We start from the raw sequence: 21,903 nt of genomic DNA, 5'->3' as shown, positions 1-21,903 counted from the left end.
AAGGTGGAACCAAGCGGCAGTGCAAAATGCATCAGGACAACATCCAGGGCATAACCATTTGCCGCCTGGCTCGCTGCAGGAGTGTCAAGTGCGTCTCCAGCCTGATCTACGAGTAGGCCTGAAGGTGTTCCTGGAAAACATCATCAGGGACTTTGACCTGTACACAAGGTGAAGGCCATGATGTGATGTAGCCATGGGTGTGATGTATGCCCTGAAGTGCAGGGGCAGTCCCTATATGGCTTCAATGGCTGAGGACAGTTTTAAGAAAGATTGCAACAGTGAGGGAATGGTGATGTCATTCTGATTCAGTGTAGCGAATGACTTGGAGGGGAACTTGTAGGTAATGATGCTCCCATGTGTCTGAATACCTTTATATTTCAAGGTGGTAGATTTCCTGGATTTGGAAGGTGCTGTTGAAGTTGGCTCACTGACTATTTTGTTTTCAACTTGTTCCTGAAAGTTTTAACTTATGCAGGACGCAGTTTGTGGAATTGATGATCTCCTGCCTTTGTGCATTAACGTTTGTAGGTAAATTACTAGAAAGTAATCATAGACGAGCCCAATAATGTATTTGTCAAACATATTAACAGGAGAGATTGTTGGATTGTAAACAGGAACGGCAGCAATTGCTACCTCACAGCTCACTCTCTCCACCTTTGCTAAGCTAAGGATGCTGATCTCACCACTCTGACCAAGATCCCCTGAAACCAGAATCCCAATATTCATTGTTAGCCAGGGAGGTGACGCAGACGCAGCTGCTGGGTAAGGGTTTCATGGGTCCCTTGCCAAATTTAAAGGACATAAGAACATAAGAAATAGGAGCAGGAGTAGGCCAACTAGCCCTTCGAGCCTGCCCCGCCATTCAATAAGATCATGGCTGATCTGTTGTGGCTCAGTTCCACATTCCCGCCCTCTCCCCATAACCCTTAATCCCCTCTCTTATCAAAAACCCATCAACCCGCGTCTTAAAAATATTTAGCGAGGCAGCCTCCACCACTTCAACAGGCAGAGAATTCCAGAGGTTCACCACCCTTTGAGTGAAGAAGTTCCTCCTCAACTCCATTCTAAACCGCCCCCCCCCTTTATCTTGAGGCTGTGCCCCCTAGTCCTACTATCCTTTCTGAGCGGGAAGAGTCTCTCCACCTCTATCCTATCCATCCCATTCATCATCTTATACGTCTCAGTGAGATCTCCCCTCATTCTTCTAAACTCTAACGAGTACAAGCCTAATTTATTCAGCCTCTCCTCATAGCTCAACCCCCTCAACTCCGGCATCATCCTAGTAAACCTCCTCTGCACTCCCTCCAAGGCCAAAATATCCTTGCGTAAGTACGGCGCCCAAAACTGCACACACTACTCCAGCTGCGGCCTCACCAATGCCCTATACAGCCGCAGCAAGACCTCCCTACTTTTATATTCAATCCCCCTCGCGATGAAGGCCAGCATCCCATTCGCCTTCCAAGGAGAATCTGATTTAAATATTTTGGCCCCGATTTTCACAAGATTCACAGGTACTGTGTGGACCTTGAAAAATAGTGCGCAGGACCCAGATTTGGTTATCCAACCCCATTTCTAACGAATCCCATTTTTATCTGCAAGGGAAAGAAACTGGCACGTGAATCACATGAGGGAAACCCAATGCCTGCAGGATCATTTGAACTTAGTGATAAGTTTAGCCGGATTCCATTTTTGCTGTGGAGAAGCACATAACCTGCAGATTGGGAATTATGAATTTTTGGAGTAGAGTAAGTGCTCATGAAGGGCATATAAGATCTGTAGAACTCGCAAACTGAGGTTATTTAAATCCCTAGCCCTTTAAAAATTAAATAAAGCAGCCTGCTGTGTCACTGAGATGTAAAACATAATACCCAACTGTGAAATTATTTAAACCAACAGTCCTTCACTTTAAAAAGAGGTTACCTGTCAGTGAGAATATTAGAAAATCTGTCCTAGAATTTACAATTTGTTGGCATTATTCAAGAGCTATCATTGTATTATTACTATTATTATTCATGCTTAGCTGCTTTCCACAACCTATCATTATCTCAGGGATCCTGGGTATGTAGTTTGACAGTTCATAAGATAATAAAGGATTAACCGCCTTTGATGTGTGATTTTTAAATCCACATCATTTTTTAAGGGATTAAGTTCCCGGAATTTAAATATTTTGAACGGGTTTTCATGAATTTTTTTTTGCTATAGGAAAGGCTATAATAGATACTTAAATCTATATTAACACTCAAAATGGCTCCCGACATTTGCCAATACTAGATGTTTGTAACTGCAAAGGGCTGTGGGGGTCATGAATGGGCACCAATTAGCATTAAGATGACATGGGGGTTATATGGATTTATGAAGGTGGCTGGAGACCATAGGTTAGCACAGATGATGGAAGTGGCATGGGAAGTGGGTGGGAGGTGGTGGTTGATCAGTGGGAGAGATGAGGGCTAGAGGGCCTAGAATTAAAGGAAACACCTAGGACAAAGTCCCAGAACCCAGAGACAAGCCTTTTAAACAGCTCACATCAGCTCTGTGGCTAACTCCAATCTGTCTCTGGGAACAGCAGGTCTGACTCCAGGTGAGTGCAATGAGTCAGGAGTGAAAATCCAGGTATCCCATATTCCAGCTGCCAGCCATCAAAATTGTGAGGTTAATCGGGATTGGATTTCCCAGTGTTGAATTTTTAGCCCCCTTCCAGCTTCAGGATCTTAAGAAACCTTTGGGGAGGTCGGGTGTCCTTGGAGTTAGGTCAGGTGCTCTTTGGAATTGATAAAAGTAGGCATGAACGTGTGACAGAAATGTATAACTCATTAAATGTAAAGATCATTGGAACTGTCAACAGACCTATTATAACTGTCAAAAGTACCTACAAAGTGGGCCTACCTAAAGTGTCGAGAGGACCTGTCCAGGCATTTACAAGTCCTGTCCTTTAAATTTTTTAAAGAAATGTGTGGAGTGTTTCAAAGAAAAATACTTGCTATTTCGCACTGTCTGTTGACATAAGCCTGATGGTTTCCCTTACTGATTGTTGCATGACTGATTTCAAAACTATCCATTATTACAGTCGGGAGCCTACCATTTCACAATTTGACAGCTACAAATGGTTTATAGACTGAGATATGACTGTGAATTTCAATGCTTGCTGTTTTATGAAATTGCATTTGAATGAATTTTGTTTTTATGCTGTTTTATGTATTTGAAGGAATGTAAATGCAGCAATATTTTTTGATTGTTTTTTTTTTCAATTAATAAAGTCTGAAATACTTAAAACTTTATTTTATTTCCCCTCAACATGTTTCCTGAGGTCTGTTTATTATGGATACTGAGTGAGTTGGTGGTAGGTGTAAGGACAAAAGGATGGTGGATGGGAGGCATGAGTTGGCATTGGCATGGGCTATAAAAGGCCATAGGAATAGGTACAGGGGCATGAGTTGGCATATCAGGTGAGGCGCTGTGGGTAGCAAGTACAGGGGCATAGATTGCCATGTTGGCATCATAGGGGCATGAAGGCCATCAAAGGTTACAGAGGTGGGCTCAGACCATGAGGTAGCATGGGTTGGCCTGGATAGGGCTTTGGGGACTGTGCAGGGCGTGTGATTGGTGGGATTTTTTTTTTTAGTTTTGGACACAGTGCTGGAGCCGTAAAGCAGGCTTTTCACCCAGCATCCTCACTACTTCCAGGATTGCCTGCCCTAACTTCTAGTTTGCTCTACACTGAAAATTAGAAGTGTGGGCAGCCATTTTTAAGCATTTGTCTTGTGGAGCTGGGAATTCTCCTGACATTAGCCCCCTGACTCGCGAAAGAAAATTCAGCCAAAGGTTCTAGATCGATTAAGTGAGTGGCAAAAATTTGACAGATGAAGTATAATGTGAGAAAAATGTGAGGTTGTCCACTTTGGTAGGATGAATAAACAAGAAAAACATTATTTAAATGGTAAGAGACTACAAATGTAGTACAGAGGAATCTGGGTGTCCTCATGTGTGAAATGCAAAAAGTTTACATGCAAATACAGCAAGTAAATATGAAGGCAAATGGAATGTTGCCTTTTATCGCAATGAAATATAAAAATAGGGAAGTCTTGCAACAGCTGTGTTGGGCATTGGTGAGCTCACAATTTTTTGGTCTTACTTTTAAAGGAAAGGATATGCTTATATTAACGGCAGTCTAGAGAGAGTTCACTAAGTTGATTCCTGGGATAAAGAAGTTGTGAGGAAAGAGCTTGTAGTCAATGGAGTTTAGAAGAATGGGAGGTGATTTTATGGAAATGTAAGATTGAGGGGTGTTGACAGGGTAAAAACTGGCTGTTGCCTTCATTATGTAATCCGGAACAAAAGGCAATACTCTCAGAATAAGGGGTCAGTTATTTTAAGACAGACATAAGGTGGGATTTCTTTTGAGAGTCATGAAATATTGGACTTCTCTTCCGCAGACAACTTTGGAAGTTGGTGGTTGAATATATTCAAGTCTAAGATTGATTTTTGCACCATAGGTGAGTTAGAGGTTATGAGGAAGATGGAGGAAAGTGAATCTGAGGCCAAGATCAGATCAGCCATGATCTTCTTAAACGGTAAAAGGCTTGAGGCGCCAGTGGTCTACTTAAGCTTCTGTTTCTTATTCTCTTGTGTTACATTTTAAGGACACGTGTCACTCAAAACTGGGACCTGAACAACTGTTGACACAATTTATGCCATCCAGTGGTGTCAGAAGAAGGTTTTATGTTGCTGTTCTCATATAAGATGGTAATCCTTGTAAACTGCATATAGTAACTTATTTCCACAATGTTCTCTCTAAACAGAGTCTTTAGCTAGGCCACGACGGACTGTTTTCACACGTGCAATGGAAGCTTGTGACCTTCATTGGCAGGATAGTCATCTTCAACGTATTATAAGCAGCGACTTTTATGCGTCACCCTCTTACCAGAGAGAGAGTGAGAGCCTCCTGTTCAACGTGCATGGACAGCCTCTGTGGTTAGGTAAAGTGCACAATTTACTTTGTTCTTAATATCTTTTTCCTTGCTCTAACTCCTTGCCCCTCACAAAAGTGGCCTAATACTAATTTCTCTCCAAACTATTCTAATACTCGTAGAACATGTTCCCACTGCCTGTGCCAGGGTGGATGCCCTACGTTCCCATGGTTATCCTAAAGAAGCTCTTCGATTAGCTGTTGCAATCATCAATACACTCCGTCTACAGCAGCAACGGCAGCTAGAAATCTATAAACATCAAAAGAAAGGTGAGTCCCAGTGAAAAATGTCAGAAAGGTATTAACTTGATCTCTCTCTTCCCCTAGCTATGACTGTAACACTATATTCTGCACCCTCTCCTTTCTTTCTTGATGAGTGGTATGCTTTGTCTGAATGGCATGCAAGAAACAATACTTTTCAAAGTATACTAATAAATGTCATAGAGGTTTACAGCATGGAAACAGGCCCTTCGGCCCAACTTGTCCATGTCACCCTTTTTTTTTTAAAACGCCTAAGCTAGTCCCATTTGCCTGCATTTGGCCCATATGTGGGTGTGGATTTAATCTACAAAGATCTGTGGATTAGGTGGATTAATTTTGATTTGATTTATTATTGTCACATATATTAGTATACAGTGAAAAATATTGTTTCTTGCATGCTCTGCAGACAAAGCATACCGTTCATAGAGAAGGATTGGTCATGGCAAATTGCCCCTCAGGATTAGCAGCGTAAATACATTGGAATACGGGGATAAGGCCTGGTGGGATTGTTGTCAGTGCAGGATTGATGGGCCAAATAGCTTCCTTCTGCACTGCAAGGGATTCTATGATTGTACGATTCTATGTGATGATAATAAATCAAATCAAAAATGCTGTTACTTATGGGATAGATTTCATGTGCAAGTAACTTGCCCTATATGAAATATAAAACAAAAAAGCCATGGATGCTAAAACCTTGGAACTGAAACAAAAAGTGCTGGAAACTCTGCAGAGTAGGCAACACCTGTGGAGAGAACAGATGAGCTAAAATTTTGGGTGTGGATTTATTCTTAGTCCAATGTTCACATCAGACTTTAACTTTTAACTTTTCCGCAGCTGTTGCTGATCTGCTGAGAGTTTCTAGGTGTTTCTGTTCAATTATGGAATTTTGCTTTGAGGTGGGGCAAAATAAGGTGAGATCCACCAGCCTGGAGATTTCAGTTAACTTCTTAGCGATGGCAATGAGCCTGGAAAGTTTCCTTCGTACGTTCACATATTATCAAGGGACTCATTGAGGAAACTGTGACTTGTCTATTCATAAATTCGTTTATTCATTAATACTTCAGAATTTTGAGTTTTTTTAATGAGTGCTTTGCATCTTCTAACCTAAAAATTTGTCTTTAAAATAAAAAAAAGCACCTTACTATAGACATACCTTCTTTGTTGTTTGATAATGGAGCAAGAAGCTTTGGCTGTATTCTCCTCCCCACCCATCCTTAGCCCCATCCAGAGCTAATTTCTGCCTTTTGATACAGTTGATCAATCACTTCCCCTGCAGAGTTGATCTTCACAGTAGCGTACAACCTCTTCTCGCATGGCTGCACAATCATTTCAAAAGCACACTTGTAATATATTACATTTTCTATGCAAGTTGCAAACTCCTAGAAATATGGGAACAGAAGGAGGCCCTCGAGCCTGTTCCACCATTCAGCTGATATTGTGACTTAACTCCATATGCACTTATTTGTCCCATATCCCTTACCAGTTCTGATTAAGAGAAGCCTATCAATCTCAGATTTAAAATTAACAATTGACCCAGCATTAGCTGCTGTTTGAGGAAGAATGTTCCAAGGTTTCACCATCCTTTGTGTTTCTTGACTTTCCTCCTGAAAGAACTGCCTTGAACTTTAAGGTTATGCCACCTTCATTCTTGATTCCCCAACCAGCAGAAATAGTTTCCCACTTCCTACCTATCACTTCCTTCAATTTCTTTAAAACTTTGATCAAATTGCTGCTTAACTGTAATTCCTGGGAGTGTGATACTAATTTTTGTGTAATTGCTCCTTGTATGTTAATGCTTGGGATCATATTATTCTTGTGGACCTATGCTGTACCAGCTCCAAGGAAAATATTTCCATCCTAAGGTACAGCTGCCATAACTGAACCATATTCCTCATGTGATATGACCTGGATTTTGTATCGTTGTAGCATAACATCTAACCCCTTGTATTCTAGCCGTCTACATACAAAAGCCAGCATTCAATTAGCCTTTTTTTTCTGCATCTGTAAATGACATTTTAATCTACCTACATGAACTCTTAAGTTTCTTTGGATCACCACTGTTTTCAGCTTTTCACCATTTAGAAGCTAGAATCATACATTCCCTATGGTACTGCTAATGAGGCCCATGGAATCTGCAACAACTCTCTGATAGGTCCATCCCTCTGCCCAATCCCTGTAACCCCACACATTTACCACGGCCAATCCATCTTGGGACATTAAGGGGCAATTGAGTATGGCTAATCCACCTAACCTGCACATTCTTGAACTGTGGGAGGAAACTGGAACACCCGGAGGCAACGCATGCAAACACGGAGAACATGCGAACTCCACTTGGGCGGTCACCCAGGCTGGAATTGAGCATGGGTCCTTGGGGCTGTGGGGCAGCAGTGCTAACCACTGTGCCACAGTGCCACACCAGACTACTCTAATCTATCATTATAGCTTCAAAGTGGATGACCTCACACTTGTCTGTGTTGAAATCTATTTGTTTTGCCCATTCACTTAATCTTTCAATGTCTAGTTATAATTTTGTTTTCTTTACACTGCTTACAGTGCCAGTTATGGTTGGCACAGTGGTTAGCACTACTGCCGTAAAGCGCCAGGGGTCTGGGTTTGATTCCCGGCTTGAGTCACTGTTTGTGCAGAGTCTGCACGTTCTCCCCGCGTCTGCGTGGGTTTCCTCTGAGTGTTCTGGTTTCCTCCCAGAGCCCAAAGAATATGCTGGTTAGGTGCATTTGCCAAGCTAAATTCTCCCTCTGTACCCTAACAGGTGCTGGAATTTGGAGCCTCGGAGATTTTCACAGTAACTTCTTACTGTTAAACTTTAAACTTTACCATTGTGTCATCAACAAACTTGGATATGTGACTTTCTATCCCATCATCTAATTTGTTAATAAATACATTGAAATGTAGAGGCTCCAACACTGTCCCTTGTGGGACACCATTAGTTATGTCATGGCAATTATAGTACCAACCCATGATCCATGTCACTTTGCCAATCTCATAACCAATAATTTTCCCTCCATTCCATCAGCTTTATCTAACAGATTCTTACTAGGGACTTTATAGAATGTCAGTCTGAAAATTCATGTAAATAACCTCCATAGACATTCTCCTGTCCATTACCTTGGCAATCCTTCAAAAATTTCAGTCAAGTTTGTCAGGCATAACTCTTTACAAATCCCTGCTGACCCTTTCTCTGGCTAAAAACTTACAAGGTGCTCAGTCACTCCATCCATAATTACAGACTCTACTAATTTCCTGACAACTGATATCAGGCTAAACAGTCTGTAAATCCCTTGTTTCCTTCTCTCGTCCTTCAATTGCAGAGATATCTGTACAATTTTACAATCTAAAGGAGCGGTCCCTGAATCAAAAAAAAGCTTTGGAAGATTACTGTATACTGCAATGTTCTCATTCGTTTTCTTTCAAACCTTTGGATGAAAGCCATCAGATCTTAGCGATTTATCACTTCTTACTGCCATTATTTTCTTCTTTTACTGCTAATTTGCTTCTGTTAATTTTGGTACGTCTCCCCATCGATGATTTGGTATAGTTTCCTCGAGTGTCCTCTTCCTGTACTATAAACACCAATATAAAATATGTCTTAATACGTCTATCACATTCTGATTTTTCATCTATCACCAATGTCAGATTTGAAGAGCACAAATTGCTTTTAACCACCAGACTTTCCTTGTTACATTTGTGGTTTTTGCTTTTATGTAGCTATTGTGATCCATTGCAAATTTCTTTTCGTAATTCCTTTTTAAAGCTCTTACAATCTTCTTTTGCATTCTTTGTTTTTCTCTCATTCAGTAGGATCTGTGCTTTTTATTGCATTTTTATAGGCTTTTCATTTTAGTTTTATTTTGTTCCTTATCACTCTTTAATCATGCGTGGATAGCTTTTGGCAATTAGAACTCTTGCCCCTTAGGATATAACCTACATCACGTTAAGTTATTATTTTGAACACCCCCACTGTTCTGCCATTTTATCCATGGACAGATTTATTCAGTTTACTGTGGACAATCTCTGTCTCATCCCACTGATGTTAGCGTTGACTAAGTCCAGGATTTTAGTAGCTGGCTCATGTTTCTCCCCTTTTAACACAACATTGCATTCAATCGTGTTATGATCACTATTAGATAAATGTTCACATTCTATTAAGTTATTAATTAAATCTGGCTCATTGTTCATTAAACTATCCTGAACACACATGAAATGTGGGCATTACCATTTCTGATGCACAATCGTAACTGCAGCTGCACAATCCTGTCATTAGATGTAACTTGATAAACTGCAGGTCCCCATAATTATACGTACACCAGTGAACTTAGTGGAAAACTGTTACTTTCCATGTGCAAAGCTATAGGAGATGCACCACAATACACTACTTTCAATCATAATTCTTATGGGTTGGATGCTTTGCAGTTTTTAAAATGTGGCAAAAATTAAATGTTTAAATTGCAGTGTCTTTTGAACTTATTTCAAGAAGTGGCATGTCTTATTTTAATCTTTATTGTGAAAGCACCCAGCACCTTCCAAAGGATATTATGTTTTTATGTATCTATATTGGTCTGACAATGTTCTAACCCAGTTGGTTTCCCCTCATTGTCGGCAGGTGGGACAAATGTAAGAGTGAAGGCTGCCTTGTTTGGATGTTGTATCATGCATTATCTAGGGATCAAATGATGGCAGAAATGCAACAGCTACAGTTTGCTCAAATTCCAGATATGTTTTGTTTGCTAACTCTTGAGCCACAAGGTTTTACGTGGGAATAGGAATTGGGCCAGTTCCTCGTGATCACACAAAGGAACTGATCCTGGTAGAGGACGGTTGTCTTTTGCCTTCACCTCTGCTGAAGGAAAATTTTAGTGGAGATCAAGGAGGAGAATTAAAAGAGATTACAAAGCCTATGCAAAAAAGAAAAGTACTGTGTGTCTATACATAGGACTTGAATCCAGTTGGATAATATTGCTGATTTGTTAGTGAAGGTAAAAGATTTTTTTCATTGGCCAGCAGAAGCATAGCACCTTTGATTTTTGTTGAACTATTTCTTTTCAGAATTACTGCACAGAGGAGTAACTACAATTACAAATCTGGAAGGGTGGGTGGGTCATCCTTTGGACCCAATTGGGTGTCTCTTCATCACACTGACTGAAGCTTGCCGACTAGATGACGAGAGTTGTATGGACACAGCAGGTAAGAGAGAGTCCTCTCTGTGTTCATTACTTGTACCTGTTTGCTCAAATAGGGTCGTCATCTTCGAGTTCTAGAATTACCACTATATCAAGTACCTAGTAGAAAGCTGCAGTTTCTTTTCTTTAACAGATAGAAATGGGTGACTGAGATCAGTTCTATGCTTCTGGTCTTGTGTACTTTAAATTCCTTGCTGTTCTTGGGTTATGTGTTCCCAATTATATCCTCAGTCACTTGCATGTTTCCCACCTGAGACTAATACATGGTGATGACAAGTGTGTCAAAGGGAAGAGGAGTCAAAGAGACAAGTTTAGAATAGGATTTTTTTGTTATTGAAATAACCCCATGTATGGCTTTTGATTTTTAATGAACTACTGGCAACAGGTAATTGAGTCTCAGTTGACCCCTCAAGCCAGGTGACCCTCTTCTGCTCTGTTGTCCTCAAAGGGACAATCATCACATTATACAAGAATGTAAATGGGAATGCTGAAACTGCAAGTTTTTGAGGATATTTATGCATTATTAAGTTTTTCTTTAATAGTCCAAAAACTAAAATTTTAAGAATGTTCCAAAAGTCATTTATGGAGCAGATGTTTACATTTTGTCCAAGAATTCTTTCTGTTTACTTCCCACTAGATTCGAGCAGTGATCTGAAGCCTGCCACCTACCAACATGTGGTTGTGTCTGGGTATCTAGATAGCAACGAATCCTACCTTACCCTTGCTATGGAAGTAGCGCTGATGGGCATGGGTCAGCAAAGAGTAATGCCTGAAGGTCTCTACGCACAAGACAAGGTCTGCCGTAATGAGGAGCAAATAATCTTCAAACTGCAAGAGCTCGAATTAGATGAAATGCTTGTGCAGGTCCTCCGTAAACAGTCTGTTATCTTGTTAGAAGGTAAGCTAATGTTTTAGATCAAATCCTTTTATAGAAAGCAAATGAGCATCCACTGTTTGTCAAGAAAGGCAAGTTATAATGGCTGGTGTAGTGTTACCCTTTCAGTTCTGGAAGCAGTAATGTGAGAATTGAGGCGAGATTCATGCACTTATTTGATATAATTACTTTCAAAGGATTGGGAGATATGGCACTAACTTTTGTTTTCCTTGTATCAATTCTAAGATAAAGGCTATAGATAAGATGGCCAAGTTAATTTTTGGTGTTCCGTATTTATGCTTTTATATAATGGATGGGTCTGACCTAGACTTGATGATAACTGGAAAGATATTTCATCTTGTTATAATTGGAAAATTATATTTTCATAAACCTTCTGCCATATTAAGTTGGTGCAAGAATATACAATCAGCTCCAGAAATTGCCCTTTTTTATTATGTTATAAAAATAATTTAAGGAACACATGAAGAAAACTTCAGGATTAGTGGAAATGTCTTCAGTAAGAAAATATTCACTTTTCCAGGGACACCAGTAGATGATCTGTGCAAACGTTGACAAAATGGCAGAAATTACAGTATTTCTCCAAGATCTGTCCAAGATTTTAAGAAGAAAGTAGACATAGCTCTTGATGTACTCATTAGAGTTTAGAAGAATGAGGGGAGATCTCATTGAGACGTATAAGATGATGAATGGGATGGATAGGATAGAGGTGGAGAGACTCTTCCCGCTCAGAAAAGACAGTAGGACTAGGGGGCACAGCCTCAAGATAAAGGGGAGGCGGTTTAGAACGGAGTTGAGGAGGAACTTCTTCACTCAAAGGGTGGTGAATCTCTGGAATTCTCTGCCCGTTGAAGTGGTGGAGGCTGCCTCGCTAAATATTTTTAAGAAGCGGGTTGATGGGTTCTTGATAAGAGAGGGGATTAAGGGTTATGGGGAGAGGGCGGGAAAGTGGAACTGAGCCACAACAGATCAGCCATGATCTTATTGAATGGCGGGGCAGGCTCAAAGGGCTAGATGGCCTACTCCTGCTCCTATTTCTTATGTTCTTATGTTCTTATGTTAAAGGGGTCAACTGATATGGGAGGAAGAAAGGATCAGGATATTGAATTCAATGATCAGTCATGATCAAAATGAATGGCGGAGCAGACTTGAGGGGCTGAATAGCTTACTCTTGCTTCTAGTTCCTATGCATCTCATAACTTGCATCAAAATTATGTTGGAATATTGAGAGAATCCCCACCAAAGTTTAATCCCTTAATCTCAGTTTGCAACAAGACTGAGCTACAAAAACCTGAGCAATTGCAGAAGGAAAGCTGAAGTATTTCATAGTTGACGTTCATTGTCAAATTTCCCAAAGATAGCTCTTCTGTTTCAAGATTAACGATATTAAATTGAGAAGTATTTGCATAATATCTGCAGAAACAAATACATGAAATCGGAAGCCTTGTACGTTAAAATGTCACCTTGCATGTAAAATTATTTATGTAAAAATTCATCAGGACATTCTTTCTTCAGCTGAGCTGACAGCAATTCTGATTATTAACAGGAGGTCCTTTCAGCGGCCTGGGCGAAGTGATTCACCGGGAAAGCGTGCCAATGCATACTTTTGCAAAGTATCTTTTTTCAGCTTTACTGTCCCACGATGCTGACCTTGCATACAAACTAGCTTTAAGAGCAATGAGGTTTGTAATTTTACTGGAATATTAAATATTGATATGGATTGCATGCAATTTATGACTCCAGTAGCTGCACATCCCCCTGCAGTTCAAAGTGTGCTTTCAAGGTTACATTAAGATATCTCAGCAGCACCAACTAATCATGTATGTATGTATGTATGTATGTATGTATGTGTGTATATTTCAATGCAATAATGCAGGATCTGCGCAGATCTTGATGTTTTTTGAGGGTAACTAAAAGTAGACAGGGATGAGTGAAAGGTGATTTGTGTAGTCCTGGCAATTTTGGGTCTAAAAGTAATAAGATCTAATATTGTGCCACTGGGAGTGGTGCAATGGTGAGGGATATTTTTTTCTCCCATATGGCAAGAGTGTAGACATTAGTTGAATAAGGGTAGAGAAAGGTTGCAAGCCAGAGGCCAAGATCTACCCTCATAGGAAGAGTGACTGAAATTAAAGCATGACACTACATTCTATCCCCAGTATAGCTCCTGATCATTTGTTAATTGTTGGTCATACTGTCTTAAAATTGGAAGGGATAAAAGAGTCTCTACAGAGCCTGGGGAATGTTCAGATCTCAAGAACCTGTTGCGTTGCATCTGTGACCTCTTTATTTGTCCTTTGACCTCTTTGAAGTAGTGAACCTGGGCATGTCTACGAAAGGTGCAGCTCATGGGCAAGCATCAGAGATAATGCAGAAAAGGATCTTCCTGGTCCTTCATTTTCAGTTTGCTTTTGCAATGGAAGGACGCTTACTTTTTGGGGTGGGCAAAATCTGGATATCTGTCACCACTCTTTGTCACTGTTAGGAATTTTGGGCTGGCGATAGTTTTCCAAACCAAGTTATTGTACCATTTTCACAATATACCATTTTTCATCTTAAAATATCTTTGGTGGGGAAAAGGGATGTCTTCACTTGGAATGGCAGCCAATTGACATTGGGCTAAAGTTAGGACAGAGCAGTCTTGGTCCAAGCTTGATGAGCTAACAGTTCCATACCTAATTTTCCTCATCAACATTCTGGCTTTACATCGGGGAACCAGGGTGAATGCAGGAAAATGTGTATCTTGTATTCCCTTCCCAAGCCCATCCCAAGTCCCTGCAAAACAAACAGATTGATTATGGCATCTGAATATACATTTTTTTATACCTGTCCTAATATTTACACAAATATAATGCAAAAAATATTGAATTTGCAGAACATTAAAACCTAGAAATACAGCATTTTAAACAGCTCTCCTGTTCTCTCAGACTATGAGCCAATAAATGATGCAAGATATAATTTATACATTTTGGGCTATCCACAGACCTGCATACTATTTAATATCTGTTCTCCACGTATCACCTCTTATACTGTAGCTGTCCTTATTTTTGTAGATTACCTGTTCTGGAGTCGACGTCACACGCAGGCGATGTATCCCACCCCCACCACATTGTTTCTGTTGTACCCAGTCGATATCCCCGATGGTTTACTCTAGGACACCTCGAGTCTCAACAATGTGAGCTGGCCTCCACAATGTTAACAGCTGCAAAAGGTTAGTCTTAGCACAAACAAAAAAGAACTTTGGATCTCCACGTTACTTACTGGATGAGCTGTGCTGTGAAAAGAAATGAGATAATGGTATGCAGCCATATTCTCAACTCAAAATTCTAGTCTCGACCATGCCATGGTGGAGAAGGCACCAAGAAGCAAGGAGCATTGCTACATGGTTGAAGGGTGGAAGTTGCAACGATTTGCTGTCCCCGCCCTTTTAGGACTTGATTACAGACAGTGGCTACAAGTCAACTGTATGCATTTAGTTTGGGAATGTTGTGTGACACTGGGCAAGAAAAGAATTTAATGGGAGTGGAGACACTATTATTTAAAGCTAATGCCATGCAACTGGGCCTAATTTGGGTGTGTACCACTACAAAAAAAGTTTGGGGACAAAATGTTACTCATTTTTGGGTTGACAGTACAAAATTATCCTGTATTCTAAATTGGGGGATCAGAACAGTAAGTTATATGATTCTTATGATGACAACCATGAAGAATATTTAGTTATGCAGTAAGAGTGCTGATAAACGTGAGCATTTCCATCGGGAGAACCAGTTGGTAGAGTTGGGAAAATTATTTTAGTTTCAATTTATACTCGTTCTGTAGCACGCACGCACCCAATGTGATCTGTGTGGCTTTTTAATGATATATTGTTAAAATGACTTATGGCCATTTGATATATACAGAATGACAGTTCTTATTGCACCACAATCTGGGTCAAAGAGAAATTTTCCAGAGCTCCTGAATTAGCCTCCTAATTTATTGTCTTTCTTTTTAGCCTCTCCAAGGCAATTGCACAGAGGCTGATAGTTGGCAAGTATGGAGAGTCAGTTAGCACAATATGACTGAATGAGCCAGGCTCTATGGAACAGCTAGACCTTTTCTGTCATATATCTTTTTCACATATCCTACTTACACGGAATGTGATAGCGTGCAGATCCAGTGGCATGGACAATTTTAAAATTCTGAAATCAAAAAGGAACGTCTCTTAATCAGTATGTAAAGAGATCTTATTTTCTAGGCTGTCATCAAAGTGAAGTTTGCATGGTCTCCCTTGGTTGATGTCACCAGACTCTACCAATGTTTCTTGACTCTGCCAATTTAAGGACGTTTTGAGCAGTCATTTAAAATACAAGTTCAGCAGTAATGGCATTTTGTGTGAATTCAACTGGCTTGTACTTCTGACCACAGTAAATCCTGCAAGCCAGTTTGTCTATAAATGTCATTAATACTCATGGTGCAAATTATTTCAAAAAAAAAGTATTAATATGCATCCATAACTATTTTTGGAAATACTGGTGATTAAAATTATGTTCCCCTCCCCCCTCCCCACTTCCCTTATAACTTTCTGCCTATATAGATAACCAGCAAGTATTTGCCAACTAAATTTTATAACCAAGTCTGAGGAAATGGCCTTGGGCAGGTGGAATTGGCTTGCTCTCATGTTCAATTTTGTGCATTGTGCTCGTGATGAAGTATCTGGTATTTGCCTCATTCTGCTGCCTGAAAACATGGGCAAGGTTGAGAGGTCACAATGGGGAGTTATATAGCATGATGTATTAGAAACATGTCTCCATAAGCGTCTTGGTATAATACCATCGTGCTTTTTACTCTCTTTTCTCGGTGACCTAAGAATAACGGCACTGACCTTGTTATTCACAGACTGATGTGAGGGAGCTCCAAACTGGTGAGACAATAGGACCCAATTAACTTCTTTTGACAATTTTCAGGGGATATGCTGAGGTTGCGGACTGTCCTAGAAGCTATTCGGAAGAACATTCATTCCTCCTCCCTCATATTTAAACTGGCCCAGGATGCGTTTAAAATAGCGACACCGGCTGACATTCCACCAGACATTACGCTTCTCAACGTGGCTCTGGAGCTTGGGTTGCAGGTGAGAACAATAAACTCACCACTCTAGAATAAACAAACCCAATCCAGGCCATCAATGCTTTCATTCTGTGGTATTCTACCCAGCTGATAAAATCTTCCATTCCTCATGCAAGGTTTGCATTGTAAGATAGCTCCCTGGGTGAGGCATCAGAAAGTCACAAACACCAGACAGCTGTTTCCACCATCAGGGCATTAAAGGGTATGGGATGAGAGAGGGAGTATTGAGATAGAGGATCAGCCATTATCACGGTCAATAGCAGAGTAGGGTCATTATGTCAGATGGCTCACTCCTGTTCCAATTTTCTATGTTTCTATTTGCAGAGAAAAGATGGAGGCCAGGGGATGGGGTAGTGGTGCAGGGAGGAGGGGGTGGGGGAATTGAAGGAGAGTGAAGAAATAACAAAAAGCTGTAAATGTAAATACTTTTCATTATATAGAAATTATTTGACTGAATCATCCATAGAGTGGGAATCACTGTTGGATTACCACTCCACTCTTATTTTCCAACCTTAGAATGTAGCTTCGCATTTCTCGACTGAACTTTTGACCAAGGCCTGCTGAAAGATGTGGAACTTGGCTGTCCCTGGAGTCCTTCAAAGTGTAGTGCTGGAGACTTGGGTTATGTAAAGCCATGGCCCCTTTTTACAGTGCTAGCTGCCATATGCTGGTACGTTTAAATGTCCCAGCCACTTTGATAAGCCATGGAAGGAAGGTAGTTGTGAAAGGTGAATGGTTGAGGAAGGAGGATGAATCAGCTAGTCGGAGTGTGTTTGGGGGCACTGGGGGGCTTGAGAATATAGTTGGAGGTGAGGAGGTAGTTGGAAGGTGAGGAGATAGTCAGGGTGGGAGTGGGGATTGGGATAGTCTGTGTGGGGTGAGGGGGTGGGGGGTTGAATGTCGTTTGTGGGTTAGTATAGTTATTCAAGAGTTAGAACTACTTTTAATCCTTCCAACGTTTCCTGGATAACTATTTTAATACGAAAATTGGAATCAAATTCTCCAACTTTTTAAACTGGAGTTTTGAAGAGTTCCAGGTCCAGATACCTAACTTAAGTTGAAACTTCCTGGGACATTCCCATGCTATACTTACATGGGGATTTCAAGTGGAACCCCGGTACATCTTCCAAGGTACGTCTGGATACGACCACCTGCAGAATGGAAGATCTGGCTAATTTTTTTTGAAAATATACACCTCAGCACATCTTTGTATAACATCATTGTATGATCAATACATTAAATATATAAAATTCCGAGATTGTCTTTTTGAGATATCTCAATGAGAGTGCATTGTTATCCTTCCCTTCATGGAAATGGTGAATACAGAATCATAGAATCCTTACAGTGCAGCAGGAGGCCATTCAGCCCACTGAGCGTGCACTGACAACAATCCTTCTGAGGCCCCATCTCCGTAATCCCACATATTTATCCTGCTAATCCCCCTGACAATAAGGGGCAATTTAGCATGGCCAGTCAACCTAACCTGAACATCTTTGGACTGTGGGAGGAAACTGGAGCACCTGGAGGAATGGGGAGAATTTGCACAAGGCCAGAATTGAACCTGGGCCCTTGGCTCTATGAGGCAGCAGTGCCAACCACTGTGCCACTGTCTGCCCCATATGGTGAATACAGAAACATTTTACTGTTCCCCAGTAATTGGATGCAGTGCTCGCAACCTGCTCCTGCTTTTTTCCCTCAATTATCCAGTGACAGGAGAGTTAAACTGTAGTGCCACACGAGTGTTGAAGATGTGATGCATATTTCTGCCTTTAATCTAGTGCTGGGAACCATGTTTGGGATTGAGGGTGATGAGGAACTACCTAATGGAGAGGAAAATAATCTAATTCATCCGGTTTTCATGCAGGTGATGCGGATGACTTTGTCGACCCTCAACTGGAGACGCAGGGAAATGGTGCGCTGGTTGGTGACCTGTGCTACAGAAGTTGGTATGCAATTATGATTGTTGCAATAAAACTTTTAGAATTTGCATTAAAGTATTTTGTCAAATCAAAGTTAATTTTAATTAATATCTTGAGTGATAAAAGATTTCTAAAGAAATTGCAATGCCTTTAGCTAACTCTACTTGGATTTTCATCAGATAGATTTGCTAATTAAATCATGCTAACCATTTCTAGATTGTTCTATCTGTCACAAATTGAACTTTTCCAGCTTAAATGGCATGATTTCCAGAGATACTCCCATGTTGGCACCTATCTCGATATTCTGAATTCAGCTTTTTTATTTCAGCTTGGGTTCCACCAAGATAAAGTTCTCCCTTTGTCCACTATTAGCCACTGTTGCCTAAATTCACTGTTTAAGCAGTAATATTTACAAAGGATTTGAAAAATAGAAAATCCCAAAGGATATCAGTGTAAATTTTTAGTACCTCAAGAGGATCCAGTGTCATTTATTTAGTGTTGCCAGCCCATTAATTGTTCTGTGACACAAAAATGTCTATTGAATTGTTTTAATTGTTGCTCCAAGAAATTGGTACATTTACAGAGGTCTCTGTTATCCCTTGTGCTTTTATTATTAGAAACAGATTGCTAGTAGCAAACCAAGTAGTGCTCCCTTTCCTTGCTCATTGCAGCATGAAGTTTTGCTACAGAAGCATTACATTTCTTTTCCAAATGCACTTCCACGGCCCACTTAGAGTTCTACAGAAAGGACATCAGCAAACAATCTCTAATAAGCAAAACAGCATATTAAGGGGCAACTGAGAGAGCCTAATATATGATCAATAAATATTAACATTATGAAACAACATGTTTTACTTCATTCAACTACAGTCATTCCATTCTTTTCCATGTGTTTCTCTTATTCAATGCAGTGCAGTGGCCCATTGAGTCTGCACTGACTCTCTGACACAGCATCTTACCCGGGCCCTCTCCCCTGCCCTATTGCCATAACTGCGTACGTTTGTCATGGCTAATCCATCTAACCTACACATCTTTTGGGGCACTAAGGACAATTTTTTTTTTACTATGGCCAATGCACCTAACCTGCTCAGCTTTGGACTGGGAGGAAACCAGAGCACCCGGGGGAACCCATGCAGACATGGTGAGAACATACAAACTCCACACAGACAATGACTCAAGGCTGGAATTGTCCCTGGTACTGTGAGGCAGCAGTGCTAACCACTGTGCCAATATTGGTCAGAAATGGATGAGTGGCTTCAGATGAATTAGTTATGATGGGGAGATGCTGGCGTTGGACTGGTGTGGGCACAGTAAGAAGTCTCATAACACCAGGTTAAAGTCCAACAGGTTTATTTGGAATCGCAAGCTTTCGGAGCATTGCTCCTTCATCAGGTGAGTGGAGAGGTAGGTTCACGAACATGGTGTATGTAGATAGAGACACAATTGCAAGATAATGGTTGGAATGTGAGTCTTGTAAAGACTTGGTTACCTGTAAAGATTCACATTCCAACCATTATCTTGCAGATGTGTCTTTGTCTATGTATGCTGTGTTTGTGAACCTGCCTCTCCACTCACCTGATGAAGGAGCAGTGCTCCGAAAGCTTATGAATCCAAATAAACATGTTGGACTTTAACCTGGTGTTGTGAGACTTCTTAATGAATCTAGTTACACAAAGGGAAAGAAATTAGCCATGTCCACACATTCCAAAAAATGTCTAAATATTCTCTTCTCTTTTGCTTGTAGGTGTGCGAGCTTTGGTCAGCATTCTGCAAAGCTGGTACACGCTCTTCACACCAACTGAAGCAACCAGCATTGTGGCAGCCACAGTCACGTCACACAACACCATTCTTCGGCTGAATCTGGACTACACACAGCGGGAGGAGTTAGCGAGCTGTGCGCGGACCCTTGCTCTTCAGTGTGCCATGAAGGATCCCCAGAACTGTGCACTGTCTGCATTAACTCTGTGTGAAAAAGACCACATTGCCTTTGAGACGGCCTACCAAATTGTTATTGATGCAGCTTCTACGGGTATGACCTATTCCCAATTGTTTACCATAGCTCGGTATATGGAGCACAGAGGGTACCCGCTGCGGGCCTTCAAACTTGCAAGCCTCGCCATGACCCACCTCAATTTAGCCTACAACCAAGACACCCACCCAGCTATCAATGACGTTCTTTGGGCATGTGCACTGAGCCACTCCTTGGGAAAAAATGAACTAGCTGCCATTATCCCTCTGGTGGTTAAGAGTGTACAGTGTGCCACGGTGTTATCGGACATTCTGCGCAGGTGCACAATGACGGCCCCTGGACTGGCGGGAATTCCCGGTCGGCGAAACTCTGGCAAACTGATGTCAACTGACAAAGCGCCACTCCGCCAGCTGCTGGATGCCACAATTGGTGCCTACATCAACACCACCCACTCTCGTTTAACACACATCAGCCCTCGCCATTATGGGGAGTTTATTGAATTTCTTAGCAAAGCCAGAGAGACGTTTCTGATGGCACAGGATGGACATATACAATTTGCGCAGTTCATAGATAACCTAAAACAAATTTATAAGGGAAAGAAAAAGCTAATGATGCTTGTCCGAGAACGCTTTGGCTGATGCACTATTTACAAACTTATATTGGTTCCTTTTTTTTGTTCAACTGTGATCTTGTCTCATAGGAGTGGTACTCAGTGTCTTGGCACAACCAGTGGAGCCAGTCAGCATTTATTTGAGCATTAACCAATTTATACATTGTTCAATAATTCCAGTAGCCACAAAAAAGAATTGTTCTCGCACGTGAAACTCAAGGATTACGGAAAACAAAGTTATACAAAGTTTCTTACACTTTACAAGTGTACCCATTATACCAAATTCTGTCACACAAGGCAAATACCTCTATCTCTCACTTGTTCTTTCTCTCTTTCTCTGATTATTCTCCGTCTTGCTGTCTCCCATAGTCAGCTTTAATCTCCATGAGTGACTAGGTTTAAAAGCGAAAGGAAGAGTACACATTTTTTTTAAAAGAGAAATGTACAAGCAAAGCAACACTAAACCTCACGCACCACCAAAACAGTTTAGTGAGATGGCTTACTCAACATGTGACCATATGCCATGTGTTTGTGTGTGTGTGAAGGTACTTAAAAGAAGAGACCATTCTCAGGGATGCTAAAACAAAAGTAGCAAAAGCATTTATTGAAAACTGTAAATATTATATTATATGTGTCAATTATTGAAAGAATTGTAAAGTATATTAATTTATAATTAATATTCTATGTCATTAATGGGATACTTGAAATTCACTGTGGGCTGGAAATGTTTTAACAGGAGGGAGACTGCAGAGCACATTTCTCAGGTTACCCCCGCCCCCACCCTCCCCTCCCCTCCCCGCCCCCCCATTCCCCCTCCCATGCATTGTGTTTGTATGCGAACGAGTGAAGGAGATGGCATCTCTATGCAGAGCTACTTGCATACTGTCCACTGAGTCTGAAGTAGTTCCCAAGGGTGAATTGGGGTTATTTTTTTTAAATGAGTTTTATTTTTACGAGTTGACGGTCGAATGCCGATGGGAGAAGAATT

General features: G+C 40.9%; 1 protein-coding gene across 3 annotated transcripts in view; it reads left to right on the top strand.

The window, feature by feature from the left end:
- Positions 1-21,662, top strand: part of zswim5 (zinc finger, SWIM-type containing 5) — a 207,880-nt gene extending 186,218 nt beyond the window's left edge. For all 3 annotated transcript variants that reach the window (XM_080195379.1, XM_080195380.1, XM_080195381.1), the window contains 9 exons: positions 4,797-4,973; positions 5,087-5,233; positions 10,289-10,426; positions 11,060-11,320; positions 12,861-12,996; positions 14,368-14,525; positions 16,258-16,421; positions 18,282-18,363; positions 20,081-21,662. In XM_080195379.1, coding sequence (XP_080051505.1) covers positions 4,797-4,973; positions 5,087-5,233; positions 10,289-10,426; positions 11,060-11,320; positions 12,861-12,996; positions 14,368-14,525; positions 16,258-16,421; positions 18,282-18,363; positions 20,081-20,943 — 2,126 coding nt within the window. In that variant the 3' untranslated portion in view covers positions 20,944-21,662. The remainder of the gene's footprint in view (positions 1-4,796; positions 4,974-5,086; positions 5,234-10,288; positions 10,427-11,059; positions 11,321-12,860; positions 12,997-14,367; positions 14,526-16,257; positions 16,422-18,281; positions 18,364-20,080) is intronic.
- The last annotated feature ends 241 nt before the right edge of the window (positions 21,663-21,903 follow it).

The sequence above is a fragment of the Carcharhinus amblyrhynchos genome, chromosome 9, assembly GCF_965287045.1.
Source record: "Carcharhinus amblyrhynchos chromosome 9, sCarAmb.v2.hapA, whole genome shotgun sequence".
Classification (NCBI taxonomy): Eukaryota; Metazoa; Chordata; class Chondrichthyes; order Carcharhiniformes; family Carcharhinidae; genus Carcharhinus; species Carcharhinus amblyrhynchos.
The sequence above is the reverse complement of the archived record's forward strand: the minus strand, read 5'-3'. Positions and strand labels throughout refer to the sequence as shown.